This window comes from Microtus pennsylvanicus, chromosome 3, assembly GCF_037038515.1.
Source record: "Microtus pennsylvanicus isolate mMicPen1 chromosome 3, mMicPen1.hap1, whole genome shotgun sequence".
Classification (NCBI taxonomy): domain Eukaryota; kingdom Metazoa; phylum Chordata; class Mammalia; order Rodentia; family Cricetidae; genus Microtus; species Microtus pennsylvanicus.
Window position 1 is genome coordinate 13,329,992 of NC_134581.1, and position 18,966 is coordinate 13,348,957.

The 18,966-nt window shown below is 53.6% G+C and overlaps 2 protein-coding genes across 3 annotated transcripts; one reads left to right on the forward strand and one right to left on the reverse strand.

Annotated features, from left to right (window-relative positions):
• Nucleotides 1-2,622: 2,622 nt before the first annotated feature.
• Nucleotides 2,623-13,107, forward strand: Tmie (transmembrane inner ear). 2 transcript variants are annotated; one of them, XR_012910093.1, is made up of 5 exons: nucleotides 2,654-2,937; nucleotides 5,878-5,995; nucleotides 9,128-9,277; nucleotides 9,952-11,064; nucleotides 12,977-13,107. XR_012910093.1 is itself a non-coding variant. In XM_075967699.1 (4 exons), exons 1-4 carry the CDS (start codon nucleotides 2,692-2,694, stop codon nucleotides 10,050-10,052), a joined length of 615 nt encoding a protein of 204 aa, XP_075823814.1. In that variant the 5' UTR covers nucleotides 2,623-2,691; the 3' UTR covers nucleotides 10,053-11,104. The 2 variants fall into 2 exon arrangements, 1 of the variants encoding a protein (XP_075823814.1); XM_075967699.1 differs by lacking the exon at nucleotides 12,977-13,107 and having other exon boundaries at nucleotides 2,623-2,937; nucleotides 9,952-11,104.
• On the reverse strand, nucleotides 12,435-18,250 carry Prss50 (serine protease 50). The gene is made up of 6 exons (XM_075967538.1): nucleotides 18,106-18,250; nucleotides 17,792-18,025; nucleotides 15,266-15,428; nucleotides 14,081-14,364; nucleotides 13,048-13,214; nucleotides 12,435-12,668 (listed from the first exon to the last, which is right to left on the reverse strand). Exons 1-6 carry the CDS (start codon nucleotides 18,248-18,250, stop codon nucleotides 12,435-12,437), a joined length of 1,227 nt encoding a protein of 408 aa, XP_075823653.1.
• Between the last annotated feature and the right edge of the window lie 716 nt (nucleotides 18,251-18,966).

An 18,966-nucleotide genomic window follows, 5' to 3' on the forward strand; every position in this document is an offset into this window, starting at 1 on the left:
GTCTTATGGATTTCAGACTGGACTTGAACTTCTGATCCTCTCTCCACTTCCTAAGGGCTGTGTTTAAGCTTTTAAATATGTCAGATATTATATAAAAAATAAAGCAATAATAAATATAAATATATTCATATATGAAATATATTATATATAAATTAAACCCATTTTTATATAAAAATAAAGCAAGAAATATAATTTGAAAGCTTAATTATTTAAATTCTCTTATATTAACTATGTTTTGTGAATTTGGACTAACTTATCCCTTTTTGCCAACTTTTGCCAACTTCAGGGGGGAAAAATAAGAAAGAAAGACATAAATAAGCTTCCAAATGCTATCTCTTTTGTACTTCTGTGTGGACCTGGTTGGCCCAGAACTCACCATGTAGACCACAAACTTGCATGTTCCTCCTGCCTCTGCCTCCTGAGTGCTGGATTATAGGTGTGTGGGCACGGCAGTCACCAGGTGGTATTTATTATCAGTTCATAGCTTTATAATTCTCTGGTTATTAAAACTTAAAACTACCATACTAAGACGTTTGAGATACCCTGTTATTCTAAGTCAATTAATTGGACTTTGAAATCATTATGACAGGTGTGTGTGTGTGTGTGTGTGTGTGTGTGTGTGTGTGTGATGGGAGGAAGAATCTAGGGGGCACCGGATAAAAAGGCTTGGATTCAGAGGCCTGTGAGATTAACAGGGATTCATCAGCTCTGTTCAAGACCCTATCTGAGGTCAGCCTGGGCTACAGAGTGGAGAGACCCTGCAGAGATGTAGCCTGCTTTTCTCCTCCCTCCATTTACTTTATTTTTAATTTTTGCAGGGCTGGTGATCGGACTTTGTGAACGGTGCTTTGTGTACGCCAGGCAAGTGCCCCGCCCCTGAGGTATAATGCTGGCTGACCCTACTTCTTGGTGGACAAACAAGACAATGGACTTTAATTTTTTTAATTTATTTACTTTCTTTTATGTATGTGAATGTTTTGCCTGTATGTCCGCCACAGGCTTGTCGAGTTCCAGAGGGCGTATCAAGTCTCCCAGAACTGGAGTTACTGATGGTTGTGAGCCACCGTGTGAGTGCTAGGAATCGAACATGGGTCCACTGTAAGAGCGACAAATGCCCTTAACTGCTGAGCAGTCTCTCCACCTCTCAGACAATGAGCTTGGAGCAGCAGGTGGCAGGCCTATAGGGAGCAGTCCTCTGTGTGCTGCTAAGGTGGCTCAGCTTTCCAAGCCCACAGCCACAGTATCCTCCCCTCCCCACCCCCATTAGTCCTGTGATAGCCTCTGGCTACTAGTTCCATATCCAGTTCACCGGATCAAAACCCAGTCCTGCCTCTCTAAGCACCTGCCGTGAGGGTGATTATCCCCACCTCCCCAACCCCACCCCACCCCATCCCTGCCGTCAAAGCAGCTTTCTGTGGCCCTTCCGCTTGGCCTGTGGCTGAGGCCTGAAAAAGTCGGAGGCAGAGACCTGTTGCTAGTGCTTTGGTTTTAGAAGCATTCCTGGGGGGAGGGGTTATCCTGTTGTGTTGGTTTGGGATTTTCTTTTGCTTCTTGCTTGCTTTGGAAGAAGTGAGCCCTAGATTTTGCCATCTACTTACTGTTGAGACTCTCTTTAATAGACCTCGCCTGAGCCTGTAGTCTTTTCCAAACAGCAGCCATTTTCCTGCCTGCCCTGTCACCGGCAGCCCCTGAAGGACAGCTGGCCTTCTGCTCCACTTTGAGGCCTAACTCAGTTCTTATCTGTCAGTGATACAGCCAGGATAGCACCCTCTGAGACTCAGTTGTGAGGTCCTTGCTAGGGTGTCTCCCCCACCCCCACCCCTTACACAGCCTGGACCGGCCTCCAGCCTCCGCTGCAGTTCTTGGTGAGAGGAAGATGCTGGGTCCTGCTTCTGCTAGCACTCAGGAGGCGGAGGACAGCGGAAGAAGGAAGGAAAAGGGAGGAGTGAAGTGGGCCATAGGCTTCTCCAACCTCCAACTGCCCCACTCCCCCTCGGGCTCCCGCCCCTGCCTCGGGTCTTCGCAGCTACTCAGAAATTCCATCCCCGAGTAATTATGTTCCCACAGTGTAGGGGACCAACTTCAAAGACTTGCTAGAGTCAAGACCCAGGCTCTAGGACAGTCAGCAGGGTCAGAAAATGGCCCTCTAGGGGTAGCTGACTTTATCCTGTGGAGCAGAAGCTACTGGATCCTTCCACAATGCCAACATCTGGCCATCCCTGGTTATCCATACGCCTCCCTCTCCCGCTCTGGTGTCCAGGGCGACCAGAGCTGCCTCTGGGCAGGATGCCAGTCCAGAAAGGCCAGGATATCCCTCAGTGCCTGTCACCATGGTAACATGCCCGCTCTGCCCCCTCCCAAGTCCGGTACCATTTCCCCCCTAAACTCAGGACGTCAGAATGGGAAGGGCCTTCTAGATCAGTCGATTCCAGCCCCGCCCCTTGTCCCAAGTGGAGAAACTGAGGCCCAAGAGGGAAGGGACTGGGGTGGGGGTGGGGTCTTGTTGATCAAGGGCCTACCCCCAACCGGTCCCTTTCTCCTGGCTTTCCTTACTTCAGTGTCCTTGGAGTGGAGTGGGAGGTCCAAAAGTCCGATAGCCTGCGGGGGGAGGCGGTGCCACCCACACCTACCCTCACCCCAGCAGAGATGGCGCAGGTGGCGTCCCAGGAACCTGACACTCATGATGAATAAATGATGCGGGCTCAACCGCCCTCGGCCAGAACTCCCTGCCGCCGCCACCACTACCGCCAGCGCCTGCCGGTGGCCAGGGGCAGTCACCTGGCAGCTCTGTGCAGCCCTCTGCTCCCAGGACCTGCACCGGAGCGCGCGCGGCGGGAGAACATGGCCGGGAGGCAGAGAGGCACGGGGCGGCTCTGGGCTCTGGGCGGCGCCGCCCTGGGGGCTTGCCTGGCTGGGGTTGCTACGCAGCTGGTGGAGGTGAGGTACCGCATCACGGAGGGCACAGTCCAGGCAGGGGGCTGAGGGTGCGGGGAGCTGGCTCTATCCCCTCATCTTGCCTGGTGGGGTGGGTGACACCATCCCTTGCCCTTCACGCTTAGAGTCCCTGGTCTGTTGGCAGAGCCCAGTCTCTGACATCAGGGACACAAGTAGTGTCTCCCTCCCTGTGTGGAGGGAAACAGCCTTGCCATATGGTCTTTGTTTTCCTAGGGGATGGGGAGAAGGACTTTGAGCCCTTAGTTTTTCTTGACTCCTAGTCTAATAGGGGATATTTGAACCCTGGATTTAGGGTATGCTGGGGGAACTACTCTTCCTCTACACAAATTTTTCAGGGCCCCTACCGGACCCAGGGACTGGAAGATGCAAATAGGTCCTAGTGATTACAGGAGCTGGAGACGGTTTCTGAGCAGACACATCCGTGAACAGTTCCTGTTTGGAAGGAAGAGGATGAATGAGGAGGGGGTGCAGAGTGGGAGAGCTGAGAGGAGACAGCCCAGAGAGGAGGTGAAGAGGAGGGGTGGAGCAAGCTGGCCAGGAGCCGGGCAGGGGCCACCTGCAACCTCTTCAGTAGAAGGTAGCAGAACAGGCTTAGAAGTCAGCAGCTGGAGGCAAAAGGCCCAAGAGCCAGGGTCAAAGAGAGGCTGAGGGTGGAGCCTGGGTGACAGGAAAGCATGGAGGCCTGAGAGGCAGTTGCTAAGGGACAGGGAGGGATGGGGACACAGCACCAGTCACACTCAGAGGGTCTAAGGGGACATAGCTTTGAACTGAAGAGGCCGAGGGTGACATCTCATGGTATAGAGACCTGTACCCCTGTGTAGCATGTTCCGTCTGCAACTGACTAATGGAAGAGGCCATTAGAGTCAGGTGTCAGCTTCAGGCCCCTGTAAGGGAAGCCACTCTGGCTTGAGCCCCATGGAGCACACCAAGGCCTCTCACCAACTGCCCCGAGGCCCCTGTGCAGAAACTGAGCTGTCCTCAGAGCAAAGGCTGGGACAACAGGCAAGTCGGTTCTGAGGCAAGGAGCCCCCCCACTCCCAGGAGCTCATCTTCTTCCAGCTCAGCAGAGGAAATCTCATTTGGAGTCCATCTGCCTACATCTCAGGAAACAGGAGCGATGCCGGCAGGGCTGGGAACCACGTCACTTCTCAGTCCAGCCCTGCGGCGTCCCCTCTCCACCAGGCTGTGCCTCTGAAGGAGGCAGGGCCAAGTTTCAGAATTTCTACCTTTATCAGGGCCCACCATAAGATGCCTGGCTGTTGCCCATTACCTCCACCCAAGAGCCTGGTCAGGGTTTCCCAGTTAGACAGCCCGTCAACACACCAGGCCTGGGAGATAGGGGATGGTAACTGCCAAGTCCCCAGCTCCGATGATGCAGTCATAAACTTAAGCATAAACACACTGCTCCAACCACACATATGTCCTCTGCCCATTTGTGTCCAATCCAGCACATGTCATGTATCCACATACTTGCCTGCCTGCACAAGGGTCCCCCAATCCACCAAGGGGTGTTACAGATTTAGTGGGGTGTTATTGCCAATTTTGCCACCGGATAGGAGAGTTCTCAGAGGCAGTTGACATTACCACTCTGATTACATGGAGAGAAACTGAGGTCCAGAATAAAGGAAGGAGTCCCCATCCTCGTCCCTCTAAGTGAGGAGCAAAGAACTGGGAATTGTGTACTGGTGAATGGCTCAGAGATTCTGGGGTGCCTAGCACAGGTCAGTGATCCCCTCTGAGTTCCACCTGCCATATGGGTGGCAGTTGAGAAAGCACCTGGCTCCTGGCAAGTGTCTACACATGTTTACGAACCACAGTGGGGGTGTGGGAACTGCAGGCAGGTTGAGTAGCAGGTGGCTTCTCTTTCTCAGAGAGCCACAAGGAACTCTTAAAGCCTGTCCTTACAGATCATTTTGGAGATGTTGTATTACACAAACGCCTGGTCCCACCTCTTTCCCTGACCCTTAGCCAAACTTGCTGACAGAGACAGGATCATATCTTTGGTCAAAATTAGCCTCTCATATTCCACAAGGCATAGCTATATCCCATAGACACTCAGGACAAAGTCATGTACCCTCGAAACACCCAGGACAGGCTGAGGATGAAACTGAGTTGGCAGAGTGTTGGCCTAGCACACACAAATCCCTGGCTTCAACACTCAGCACAGCATCTATAAAAACGAACACACTCAGGGCGAGGCCACATCTCCAAAACACTCAGATCAGAGATGTGTCCACTCATTCCCCCAGAGAAGACCATTTTCTAGAAACTCACGGCAAGATGCTATTTTTAATACCCTGGGGCAAGTCCCCTTAGACCTGGGGGGTCACTATGTCTTCTAGAATACACAGACATGATAGTGTCCCTAAGCAAGGAGCCCGCAGATCCTCAAAGCAATGTGTTGTCCTCCTTAACCACACTTACATTTTCAGCCACTTGGTGGCGCTACATTACTATTTTTCTATGCCTAGCCCCGCTGGTCTAGCCTGCTGGTGATTCTGGCTTTTCAGTGTGTGAACACCTGTAGGAGGAGCCTCTTACCATGTAGCCCAGCAGTAGAGTTCTGCTGGGAGGTGAGAACAAAGCCAATCTACCTGTCCCATGAAACAGGCCTTGCCCTGTCTCTTGGCCTTGGTCCTGAGACCCCATCAGAGTTGGCTGGGCCGGGCTGTCCACATTTGCTCCTTTGATTCTTGCTTCACCAAGCACCAACCCCTCTTCTAGTCCAAGTGCCTGGTGCCACGGTCTGGGACTCTGATCACTGCTTTTAGTCTAAATCTGGAACTTTCTGAGGTCTAGGGTGTTGGTTGTGAATGTCTGAACCATTTTGGGGATTCGAAAATGTGTGGGCTGAGTCCTTGCTGACCCCGTCCCTGCCTGCTGGCCTGTGCCTGGCTCACTGCTTTCTCTCTCGACCCACAGCCCAGCACGGCCCCGCCCAAGCCCAAGCCGCCTCCACTGACCAAGGAGACCGTGGTGTTCTGGGACATGCGTCTGTGGCACGTGGTGGGCATCTTTTCGCTCTTCGTGCTATCCATCAGTGAGTAGCCACGCCCTGGTCTCTCCACCCACCACAGGAGGATCACAGCCCCTCTAGCACCCCTGACCCCTACAGTGCCCCTTGAGTTCAGAACAGCAGTCCCGGGCAGTTCAAGTAGGCCAGGCACTCACAGGAGGTTCACCATGGTCTCTGGCACCTCTTCAGTCACACAAAGTCCCTGCGGAGGGCTGACGGACCAGTGGTGACCCAAAGATTTCTGCTGGACCCGGGGAAGCAGCCACATGGCAATTATGTTAATTATAGGGGACTCCTCCGAATCCAGGACATGTCATCTTTCCCTTATGGCTGGCCTCCTGATGCTTTTCTTGCAGTTGGGCCAATTCAGAGAGCCCACACCCAGGGGCCCCAGCAAGGCCAACCTCCACCAGAGGCTCCCCAGACGCCCAGCAGATGTGGCTTCCAGGCCCTGCATCCTACTTCCTCCAGTGCCATTTTCCAGAAATGATTCATACCTGCTTCCTTCCAAAGCAGGGGGTCTATTCCTCTCCTCCAGTCTGGGTTCTTACGGATGCAAAGATGTAGCCGTGGGGGCCTTGGCATGCATCCGTCCGCCCCTTTCTCCATGAGAATTGAGGAGGGGGGACAGAAAGTTACATGAAAGGCAGGCCAGGTGGGAGAGAATACTGGGCACGAGGCAAGTGCAAGACAGAGGGTTGGGGAGAGACCCACTCTGCCTACAAAGGCCCCCGGAGGACGGGTCTTCTGAGCTGTGGACCAGAGGAAGGCTGCCTGGGAAGGACTCTGGAAGGGTGGTATAGGCAGAGGCTAGGAGGAAACTGGCCTCTATGCCAGGTCTCAGATACCTGTGGGATATCACCAAAATGCACCCAACATGGAGGCTAATGTGACATTTGAGATCTAGTGGCAGCTTTCCCATGAGGTTCCTCAGAGTGCTGGGTGGCCACAGAGAAGTCCGGTTGTGAGGGGCTCTCAAAACATGACATCTGATTTGCACATGCTTCTCCTGGCACCCAAAATGTCTTCCAGAGAGAATACCCCCTCCTGCCAAATCTGGGGGACTGTGTTCCAGCTAAGACCTAGAAAGAGTCAGGCAACTCAGTAAAGATCCCAGAGAAAGGTGTGGCAGAGCCTCTGCATCCTGAGGGAGACCAGCCTTGTTATCAAAAGGCAGGGTTGGGAGGAACTGACCCTAGGAAGCCAAGAACAGTGAGGGTAATAGCTCTGGGAAATCCCTGAGGGTAACAGCTGGGAACCTGAGGTCACCCCCAGGCTCCACTCTGGGTGAATGGTGGAGGGACCTGGAGCCACACCAGAAAATTGCAGTCAGATTGAAGAGGCCCATGGACATCAGTCACACAGAACTTCCCCACCCCTAACTTCATCTAGAATAGGAACAGGCAGGAACAGACGGTCCCTGGACAGCAGGTCAGCAGTGGCTACCTTCCATAGCTGCTGGGAGTGATGCTGGGAAAGCAGCTTCTCTGCTGGGACCTAGGCAGCCATCAGTGGAATACCCCCCTCCCCACATACACATAAAATCCCTCAGGGAGAAAGTGCCCTAGGGGGGTATCCTGCACCCCCAGATCTTTCACAACTTAGCCCCAAATTCCTTGCTTTTCATTTTATTTGAAGAAAAAATAATCAGGTCAGGCAAGGGAGAGCAGGCTTGGAGGGGTAGGCATATGTCAGCCTGTGATCCCTACTTTGCCTGTTCAGCATCTGAAGTCCTGAGCTGTGGGGACCCGGCACTGACCACATGGAGCCTGAACAGGTGGGGTCCTGAGGGTGTCAGTGGGGTGACAAGGGAAAGATGACCCAAGGAAGTCCAAGGCACCCACACAGGGGTCTGGGAAAGACCAAAGCACAGCACTTTGAGTAATAAAAGTCCATTGTCACCTCAGGTCTAACCCCAAGAACCATATGCTGGGGCCCTGGTGCAGGCAGCCCCGACCCACTCTCAGTGCATTCCTGAATGCCGTTCAGGAACCCAATCTGTTCCCAGCCGTGGAGGCTTTTGACCCATCCCTCCCATCTGTCTCTCTGCCAGTCCATCCATCCATCCATCCATCCATCCATTCCATTGCTTCTCCCATCTTGAAAGTCTGGGTGAGACACGTGGAACCAAAATATTTGGCTCAAGAGATACTTTGTTAAACAAGATGATCCCAGACTACCTAGCTATGATCCATTTCCTCAAAATAGACCTGGCTTGTCTTGCCTGGGCCCTTCTGCACCTCAGGAGCCTGCCAGGAAGCTCTGTCTGGCCATATTATTTATAATAGGAACCAGCCCCACGTCCTCCCCAGGGGCCGGGGCCACAGTGGTCAGATTGTGGGAGCCTTAGAAAAATAAACTCAGCCCAGCCAGCCAGGTCCTGGCAGCCCTGCCCAGCGCATCACTAGACAGGCCAGCTCTATGCTCTGTCCCAGCTGATGTGGGCACAGCTGCCCTTAACCAGAAAAACACTCCTAGGATCACATTCTCAGAAGTAAATATCCAGGACAGAGTTCTGGGCCTTCTCATCAGCCAGGCCCAGGCTTGTCCTCCAGGATGCTGGGGAGGAAGAGGATGCTGGGGATGCTGGGGAGGCTGGGGGGGATGGGAATGCTGGGGAGGAAGGGGATGCTGGGGAGGATGGGGAGGATAGGGATGCTGGGGAGGCTGGGGAGGATGTAGCCACATGCTTATGTGCTTAAGGTACCTCTGCCTCTGCAGTAAGGAGGCTGGAGAAGGAAACCCAGAGCATTTTAGGAGCACCCAGAAAGGCCTCGTCCTAAGTCAGAAGCACAGGGTGACTCTGGGTAGTTTGAGCCAGACCTAAGGCCTTCACTTTACCTTCCTCCAGTACCAGTGTGACCAGAAAGACTATCAGACTGAGAGTGGCTATAGAATTTGTGGGGCTAGTACAGTTGAAAATACCAGGATTCATGTCCAAGTTACTAAGAAGTTGACAGTGAAGTATTACACTGAGCATGCATGGGCCATACGCAACCGCAGAAAGTCAGCTTCACGCAGGAGGTCACCTCAGGCTTTTGCAGGAGTCTCTTATGAGAGACACGCCTAAGCAAACAGAGTCAGGCCTAATAGTTGGGTACCACACAAGCTGGCTGAGACCCTTCCCTAGCCAAACCTGCTCTGACATCCATGCAGTCATAACGCTGTGCTGTGTCTTCAACTGCCGTGTGCCACGGACACGGAAGGAGATTGAGGCCCGGTATCTACAGCGAAAGGCCGCCAAGATGTACACAGACAAGCTGGAGACCGTGCCTCCACTCAACGAACTCACAGAAATCCCTGGAGGTAAGTAGATTCCAGACCCACGGTAGCCAGCAATGAGTCCTGCAGCCGGCCAATTCCTCAGCCCCACTATCCTAAATCACCCTGTCTGTCCCTGCAGCTGGTTCAGAGAAGGGACTGGGCACAACCCCAAGAGACCAAAATGCAGAAACTAGTCACAGCTAGGCAACTAAAATAAGAAGCCCATTTTGTAGCAGAAAAATTTGGAGGGGAGGGTGCTGGGGAGGCTGCGGGATGGGTGCAGGGGCTGGGGCAGCCGCTCCATCAGTAAGATCTTTGCCATACAAGCACAAGGACCTAACTTTGCATCTCCAACATCCACAACAAAACAAAACAAAACGAAACCAGGCATGATCATGCACCTGTAAATCTCAGTGCTGGGGAAAGGGTGACAGAGGTTTCCTTACGCTCACCGGCTGGCTAGTCTTGCCAAATCGGTAAGCTCCAGACTTGTCAAATAAATAGATAATAAGGTAGAGAGTAGAGGAAGACACTCAACACCAACCTCTGCTCTCTATGGACATGCCCACACGTGCACACTCACTGACACAAACAGGCATGCAGACACACGCACCTCAGATAAAAAATACCTGAGAGGGAGGGGTGGGAAGAGCGGGTGAGGCAAGCTTCGGGGCTTCCTCCCATCTCACCACGGTGGCTTTGCCCCCTACCCACAGAGGATAAGAAGAAGAAGAAGAAGGACAGTGTGGACACAGTGGCTATCAAGGTAGAAGAAGAGGAAAAGAATGAGGCGAAGAAGAAGAAAGGAGAGAAATGAGCAGAGTCTCCTGGAGGTGGCAGTTAGGCCTGGCAGGCCTTGAAGTCCAAGTTCAGACCAGGATCCAGGCACCAGGACTCCGTGTTCAGACATGGACCACAGGCTCTTGTCTGAGAAGCCAAGGCCATGGCCATGACCTCATAGCCCAAAAGACGTAGGGATTAAGACTTCACGAGTGTCCATCCTGGACTCTGCTCCATTCACATCATTAGCCTGGCCACTTCTCTTGGGTCACTGTCCTCTGCAGATATAGAGTGGCCTCAAACTACCCCCCCGCATCCAGACAGGCTTCTGTCCCACCCTTTTTGCCAGGGGCAGAGGTACCTATGGAGGAGTCTGGGATTGGTGGTTTCAGATGCAGGATTGAACAAGTTCTGTGTGAACCCCATAAGTACGGAGGGAGGGCTGATAGAGGCATCTGTGACATGAGATTCTCTGACACAGCTAGATAGCAGCCCTGATAGCAAGGAAATCGCCCCAAACTTGGCAGGAATCTGATTCTGGCTGCCAAAGTGGCCCCATTATCAGGAGAGTTTCTGACCTGGCAAACGCCAAGTTCTGAAAACAGAGTGACAGTGTGTGGAGCTGGGGCCGCAGAGGGGCTGGCATGAGGCCCAGAGCCTACGGGCTTCTGGTTCAGGGGTGGGGTCTGAAAACTGAAGAGGGCTGAGGCCAGGGACTGAGCGAGCAAGCCTGGGTCTCCCCATCCACCTGCTGAGCACAGACAGCCATGGGCTACTCCTCTTCTGCCATGTCTACTAAAGGAAGTGTCTGCCAAAAAGACTATTCGAACAGCATTGAGAGGCTGAGTCTGGACAAGAGTCTTTCAACGTCAAAATGAGGAGCTCTGACCAGAGCTGGGGACAGGGACTGTGGGAAGACCAGGGGGGAAGCCCTGCTAGAAAGGTGTCCCAAAGAGATCTCTCAATCAAACTGAGTGCCTGCTCAGCCTCAGAATACAACTCCACCCTTGACATGTGCTTTGCCAAGCCCTGGAGGATTCCTGTAGAAGGTAACACAGTAATTCATAATAATAGGTGCCTCCGACAAGCCTCACGTTCTCTCCCTGACCCAGATTCAGACCAAAAGAGGGGGGATGGGGGAAGCTGGAGAGATGGCTGAGGAGTTAAGAGCACTGCTTTTCTAGAGGACCTGGGTTCAATTCCTAGCACCCACATGGCGGCTCACAACTGTCAGTAACTCCAGTTCCAGGAGATCCAACACCCTCACACATACATGCAGGCAAAACACCAATGCACATAAAATAAAAATAAATCTTTTTTTAAAGGCCCAGAGGCTGGAGAGCAGCTCCAGCCACTCCACCCCAGCAGGTGAACTCGGGTTGGGGAGGGAAACTGGGGAGGCTCACTGGAGCTCCCCTCCACTCTCCCTCCTGCTCTCAATGGGTCTCTAATGTCTTGAGCCTGGTGCGGCACTCAGGGGAATCATCCCATTCCTGACATGGTCCCACATCAGCATCCTACAAGGAAAAGCCTGCCAGGATGATGTGAGGAGGTAGTATTGAGGGGCAGAGGGGTCACAGAAGGCTCCATCATGGAAGTAGAGAAGTACCCTGACTAGTCAGGTACGGTTGGCTGATCTCTACCTTCAGGCTCCACAGTATGGGCTTCTCATTCATAGTGTTGACTGGGGTCCCTCTCCCCAGACAGACCAGAACCCCTTTGTGTGGCCAGGCATGGACGTCCAGGGGGCGGAGGTCACTCAAGGTCACTCAGAGCAGCAGCTGGTGCAGTCTGGGAGAAGTATATCAGTCCTACCAGGTCCATTTTGTATCTGCGTTCCCAGGCTGCAAGCAGGGCTAGAGGGTCAAAGTAGTGTATGGAACTTCAGGGAAGATATTCTGACGAGTTTCTGCCCCTGGCCAGAAGGCAGTCGAGACCAGGAAGGGAGCAGGGCGGGTGGTGCACAAATTTAATCCCAGCACTGGGGAGGCAGAGGCAGGCGGATCTCTGAGTTTGAGGCCAGCCTGGTCTATATAGCGAGTTCCAGGACAGCAAAGGCTCCACAGAGAAACCCTGTCTTCAAAAGAACAAATGGAATCTGTCATTCTCCATTTAGGGACTTGGGAAGGAGGTGCCAGCAGCCCCAGCTTTAGCCTGGGTAGTACAACCCAGTCGTCCTGCTGCCCCTTCACACACCCCTCTACTTTCTGCAGGAGTCACCCCAAATCTTTAGAGGCCTACACTTTTCAGTATAAGCAGCCAGAGTCCCTCACCCACACTTCTGTGTACGCCTGCTTCCCACTAGAGCGGGTTCAGAAAGAGGAGACATGGGGGAAAAAAGTGTTTAATTTCTGCTAGTCCTTGCCGATTGCCACACCCACAGCAGTGCTCAGCAGGAAGGGAAGGAGACCTGGCAGTGTCACAGAGTGCCAAGAAGGCTGAGGAGCAGAAGAAAAGCCAGGAGCAAGGTTCTGGAAGCTGGAAGGGCCAGGGCCTTCCCGCTAAGGCGGTTCCAGATCCAGGACTGGAAGGAGGAGACCTGCAGAAAGATGGGTGGGGCCTCGTTCTTCTTGCAACCTGGGCCCCAGCTCATCATCCCCACCAGGTACCATGTGCCATCAGAAGAGCAGACCAAGGGCTCGCCAGTTAGCTCCTGTAAGGAGGGAGGAAGTTAAAAGGGTCAGGGAGGGGAAGCTACGCCTGAGAGGGGCACAACTCGAGGAGCCAGCCCAGGGTATTTCCAGATCCTCCCAGTCTGAACATAAGTGATGAGTGTTCCTGACCCGTTATTTTCTTCTCAAAGGACACTCCTCAGCTTCAGCTCCACGTCTCTCATTTCCATCTGATCCAGTTCACCCCTTTCCAGCCGAACACCCCTGCCCTCACCTGCCCTCTCCAGCCTCCCCCACTCCCTCTCCACCCCTGCTTGTCTCCCATCCTCCCTCCCTCCCCTCTCCACAGCCTTCAGTTCTGCCTCCTGCACCCCTCAACCCTGGCCCTCGGGATAGATGAACAGGGGCAGAGGTCCTCACGTAGCAGAACTTCTCCCTGTCGTTGTCCGAGGCACAGATCATCTGAGAGGTGATGATCCGAACCAGAGAGGAGATTCTGGAGAACCTGTGGTAGAACCGCTCACACTTCCGGCTGTTCACGATGGAGACTTCCTTCTCCTGAAGGGATTGGAACTGGGGCCACCTGCCTGTGGGACAGGTCCCCATTCAGGTTTAGTCACTGGCTGTGACCCACAGCCACCAGCTGTCTCTTTTGCACTGTGGCCATAGAGATGTCTCCACGTTAGGGGTATTTCCCCCTCCGGCCAGTAGGTCCCAAGGATGCCCCCATACAGAGGTGCTGGAACAGACAGTCCACACCGATGGGCTCTGCGGGTCCTCTTCCCAGGGCCTGCCAGCACTCTCAGGACCAAAGCCTTTCTTTTCAAACCAGGCCCTAGAGCCACCTCCTCACTAAGCTTACCCCACCACACCCCCAGCCCTCAGCACCATCTTCCATCCCACCCAAAATGTGTCTGAGCTTCTGGGGGACAGGAGACTTCTGCTCATTCCCAGAGAGGTCACAGAACAGACTGTCTAGAGGGCAAATTGGATCCTCAAGCATACAGAGATGGGCATCTCTCTTATGCATTGGTGGCTCCATGAAGGGTGCAGACATTCCTAGAACCCACCAGGAAAATGATCCCTTGACACAGCTGCATCTGTTCTGAGAAGCCTTTTTGCAGCATCGAAAACCCATTCTCATGTACTCTGCTTGCGAGTGCCCTAGGGTTGTGTGGGGATGCCAAGACCTCCTTGCTTTCAAGAAAGTTCTGTTTACATATCCTGGCTCTATCCTGAGACTTCACGGGCAATAATGGCTATGATAAGTTCACTGACAAGCCCCTCAAAGGGGGAGGAGACTTCAGAGATGAGAAACCAACAAAAGGTTCCTGGCTCAGGGAGCTCCTTAAAGAAGGAACTCCAGAGATGTCCATCCATGGGGCACCCCAGCCACACCCAAGTCCTTCCTCCCACCATGCACCCTGGGCTGGGGGGTGCGGCTATGACTCACCATTAACCTTGGGAGATCCCCAGCCTGTCACAGTGCAGAGAGAATTGTCTGCTACTACATATTCCAGGCCAGGCAGGCAGATGGGCCACACATATTTGCTGTACTTGAGCCCCCACTGGAGTTTGAGGAGGCTGATGTCATTGGCCCGGCCGACCCAGGACCAGTACCGTTTGGCTTGGTAGTCGCTGTTTACGATGATCTGATGTACTGGCACATCGGTGCTGGTTTTGGTCGTCTGGTTAATCCATGGGCTCCCCACCCTCACTGTATACTTAACATCCTGCCTATGGGAACAGGGAGGGGGTGGGAACAGAGGGGGTGTGCCTTCCATCAGCTCTAGGCTCCTGCCTCAGTCCCCAGTCCTGCCCTCTACACCACTGTGGTCCTCCAAGCCAATCCAGGTAGGCCACCCTGGGCTTCATGGCCCTCTGAGCCTATTCCTCAGGCAGAGGCCTGCACACATTGTGTGGTTCTTTTCATTTTGTGCAGGAGGCAAATGGAGATTCAAAGTAGTGCCGTAGCCTGCTCAGGGATGCACACTTAGGAAGTGGTACAGCTGGGATGTGGACTCCATTTCCACTAGTCGAACTCTGGGGTTTTTCCCTGTGTGATGACCATGGCCTAGATCTCAAGCTACCTTCCCTGGGATACCTCTTGAAGTCACTGTGTTGATCCTTACGTCAACCCGGAACCTGTCCTCACTGGTCAGTCCCAAGGTAAACATCAGACACTACTCTTGGGAGTTCCCAGGCCCCGGAACATGGGCACACCTACCCTTTTATCTCTCCACACAATTTATGTCTGTCTTCTTGTCCCTAACCACTTTGAGAGGTTCTAAGTCAGGGCCTCTCTCAGAGAAAAACCAGAAACCATTGATTGACAGGAGGCAAGTGGGAGGGACTGGGAGCAAAGAGGGTGGAATGAAAGGCCCTCCTTACCTGTGGATGACCGCACAGGACTGTAGGGTAGGTAAAGGGGCAAAGGGTGGGTACATGCCAAAAGCCAAGTCCCAGGAAGGCATCTGTGAGGCTCAACCTTCCCTTGCTCAGAGTGAGGATGAGACCAGGGCTGGCGCTGTGGGCTCCACACAGGACCCAACTGCTACTTGATGGGTCACCTGGAAGAGCGCCTGGGTCTCCAGCATTTCGGAGGCCTTTCCACCCACCCACCTGGGCCCCAACTCACTGCGTCAAGCAGTGGGCCACGGTCAGCACCCACTGGGAAGCAATAAGGGTGCCGGCACAGACGTGGGTGCCGTTAGCCTGCACACTGACCATCCATGGCCACCGCCGAGTCATGGCTTCTGGATCCCTGAGGGTCGGGTCTGGCTCATGGGAGGAGCCACAGACTGGGAGGAAGAAAAGAGCTTGATGAAGCCATAAGCTCACCTGGCCACGTCTTATGGCTCTGTCCCTGTCCTCCCCGCCCTCCAGCCTCTCCAGCCACTCACCTGAAGCTACCCAACCTTCTCTGCCTGTCACTATGGAACCACAGCAACCAACTAGGGACATCTCCAGCTTTAGAGAAGCCTCGACACTATCCAGATACCTATCTCCTTGTTCCTACCGCTCGGGCTGCAGATTGGTCCCCCTCCTTGAGCCAGTGTGGACCCTGCCCCTTCTCTGGGAGTCCCCTCTTGGGATTCATGGAGATAAAGATAGATGACCCAACAGTAAGACAGACTGTATGAGGGAGCAGGGACATCCCAAAGGGGAGAGCAAATTGGCACAAGTCACAGAAGCTTGTTCTCTTTGGGACTAGGGAGGATTCAGCCCTAAGCTATATCACACGCCCATCTAACAAAAGCTAAGTCTGAACACCAAATGCTGGTGTGGATTCTAAGCCGTGAAGAGGCACCTCCTGAAGATGGGAGTGTCAACTGCTGAGGACACTTCGGGAAGGATTTTGAAATTGAAGATGGGGTTTAGAGAGATGGCTCAGCTGTTAAGGGCACTGGCTGCGGCAGCGGGTGGTGGTGCATGCCTTGAATCCCAGCACTCGGGAGGCGGAGGATCTCTGTGAGTTTGAGGCCAGACTGGTCTACAGAGTGAGTTCCAAGATAGCCAAAGCTACAGAGACCCTGTTTCTAAAAATCTGAAAGAAAGAAAAAAAAAAAGCACAGAAGATAGAAATTGGGTTCCCAGCATGCACATGTGGCCCACAACCATCTGTAGCTCCGGTGTGTGTGTGTGTGTGTGTGTGGTGGGGGCGGGGAGGTCTGGTGTTCTCTTCTGGCCTCCAGAGGCATCAGGCACACAAACAGTGCACAAACATACATGCAGGCAAAACACTACATGCATAAAAAATAAAACAAAGGAAATTGAAGATGCCCAAGTTTGGCTTCCACTCAAGTGTTTTCTAAACAAATTGGTGGATTGTGAAACCAAGTAAATGTGCTACAGCCAGCATATTTATATATTTGTTTATATATTTATTTATTCACTTGTAGTGCTGGGATGGTATTCCTGTGTTGTACGTTATCTACGTGCTTGTGTGGATGGGTGGAGACACACACTCGTGTGAACATGTGGAGGCCAGAGGAGGGGTCCGAGTGTCCTCATCACTCTCTACGTTATTCTCTCGCTGAACCCGCAGCTAGCTTGGCAGCCTCCTCAGACAGGGACTGGGGTCCCAGCACTCTCGAGGGGATGCAGGAGCAGGGGACCATACCCACCCAGCTGTTTAAGTAGGTTCCGTGGTTTTAACTCAGGTTCTCACGTGTGCTCACGGAGTAAGAGCTCTCAGCCACTGAGTTATCTCCCCAGCCCATCAGAGCATCTTCAAACGATGCTCAGCCAACAGGCTGTCAGCACGTACCACGCTCCGTACCTTGATGTCCCCAGCTAGACTTTTTGAATTGAATCCCAGGTTAGTAACCATTTCCTCCACGGGGCTTAGCTGCAGCTCCCTCCTTTTGTGAAAGCATGCTGGAGCACTGGTTAGGGTTAGTGGTCAGGCTGACACAGCATGGAGCCACCGGAAGGAAAAGCCTGCCCTCATGAGCTGTCTAAATCAGATCGGCCTATGAGCAGTTTAGTGTGGGGCTGTCGATTACTAACTGATGATACAGTACAGCCGTGTGTGTGTGTGTGTGTGTGTGTGTGTGGAACGGTACCATCCCCAGGCAGGGGCTCCTGGGCTACATAAGAAATCTAGCTAAGCATGATTCTATGCGAGAGAGAGCCAGCAAACAGCCTTCCTTCATGGTTTCTGCTTCAGGTTCTGGCCCCGGCTTTCCTCAGTGAAGAACTATGACCTGGAAGTATAAGCAAAATAAAGTTCCTGCCTGCCCCTTCAAGCTGCTTTATCACGGCAAGGGAATTAAAATGCCAGGTGGGCCTTGCAGACCCCACAAGAAGTCTCACGCGGCCTTCTTGGAGTTGTGTTGTAGGCTCTGGGCTGGGAACCGAGACCGGGAGACCAGGTCCAAGGAAGGCCTGCGGCTGCCAGAGAGGCAACTGGCTAGTGGCTTACTCTGGGCACCTCAACACCTTCACCTCACACCAGTCTTCTCACCTACTTTAACTTTCCTTGTCCCCTACTTACCTCACCAGGATGGAAGCACAGGGCCCCGACGGCAGGAAGGACCAGGCCTGGCCCAACCTTCTGTGCTCAGTAAACATTTGCACAGGACTTTTCCTTCCTTCTACTCTCCTCTGGGCCCTTGATCCCTTGACCCTTCAACCTCCGAGATCCCAAAGCCGAACTCACAGAGGAAGTTGCTGGGTTCGGTCCCCTGAACGATCCTGGCCATCCCTGTGGTCGCCGACTGTGTCGCCGCAGCCGGCTGTGTCGTTAGAACAGTGGTCGCTGAAGCGTCGACTTGCCGGGGAAGGCGAAGCCCGCCTGAGGGACAGGTGGCTCCGGGCCCACAGGAGACTCCAGGGCCGCTGGGAACTGAGGTGGACAGCGCCCCGGGGGATGATGCACCTGCAGCCAAGCAGCCTGCGGCAGGTCACAGAGGGTCAGAGGCGGCCCGGGGTGTGCGCGCGCTGGGGAGGGCGCCGGCAGCGGAGGGGGCTCACCTGCGGGGCGCCGAGGCAGGAGCAGCAGCAGCAGCAGCAACAGCAGAAGAAGGGCACGGGCACGGGTGCGGGTGCGAGAGGCCCCGGGCCCATGGGGACCCTGAGGACCCTGCCCACGGGCCCCAGCCCAGCACCAGGGCTCCATTGCTCCGCTAGGTTCCTCCGCAATGGCGCCCCCCATCGGGCGCTGCGGTGCCCAGCCTGTGTGGCGCCCCCTGGGCACCATTCGTTGGAGCGCTCCTGCCGAATGGCGCGCAAGCAGAGCATGACTCCGGGCTGGTGTCTTGCCTCAAACTTGTGGGCCCTTTTCTCTGGGTGACTTTGCTTCACCTCAGCTAGTTCCTAAGCTTCCATGTTATCTTCATCACCGTCTACAGTTTCCAGGCGGTGTTGGTGCATGCTTTTAATCCCAGCATTCGGGAGGCAGAGGCAGGCGGATCTCTGTGAGTTTGAGGCCAGCCTGGTCTACAGAGTGAGTTCCAGGACAGCCAGGGCTGTTATACAGAGAAACCCTGTTTCAAAACCCAAAAACAAACAAACCAAAATAACAAAAAACTACAGTTAAGAACGTGCACTGCTCTTGTAAAAGACTTCTTTGAGTCCCTATAGGCATATGGGGAGGCCTACAACCACTTGTAACTCCAACCAACTTGTGTCATCAAGGGGAAATTTGGCACTCTCACCTCCACAGGCACCTACACTCACGTGCACATACATACACATGAAAGGTTTTTTGTTGTTGTTGTTTTTCTTTTTAAAAAAGAGGAACCTACAGGGGAAACAAGGGGAAAAGCTCCCAAGATCATACAACCCGCCTATGACAGACACAAAAAAAGGCTATCAGAGAACACTCAGCTTGAG

Coding starts and splice junctions, on each gene's coding strand:
- Tmie (XM_075967699.1), top strand. CDS start 2,692: ATGATGCGGGCTCAACCGCCCTCGGCCAGAACTCCCTGCCGCCGCCAC. Junction 2,938..5,877: donor TTGCTACGCAGCTGGTGGAG/GTGAGGTACCGC, acceptor CTCGACCCACAG/CCCAGCACGGCCCCGCCCAA. Junction 5,996..9,127: donor GCTCTTCGTGCTATCCATCA/GTGAGTAGCCAC, acceptor ACATCCATGCAG/TCATAACGCTGTGCTGTGTC.
- Prss50 (XM_075967538.1), bottom strand. CDS start 18,250: ATGGAGCCCTGGTGCTGGGCTGGGGCCCGTGGGCAGGGTCCTCAGGGT. Junction 18,026..18,105: donor CCTGCCTCGGCGCCCCGCAG/GTGAGCCCCCTC, acceptor GACCTGCCGCAG/GCTGCTTGGCTGCAGGTGCA. Junction 15,429..17,791: donor CGAACCCAGCAACTTCCTCT/GTGAGTTCGGCT, acceptor TCTTCCTCCCAG/TCTGTGGCTCCTCCCATGAG.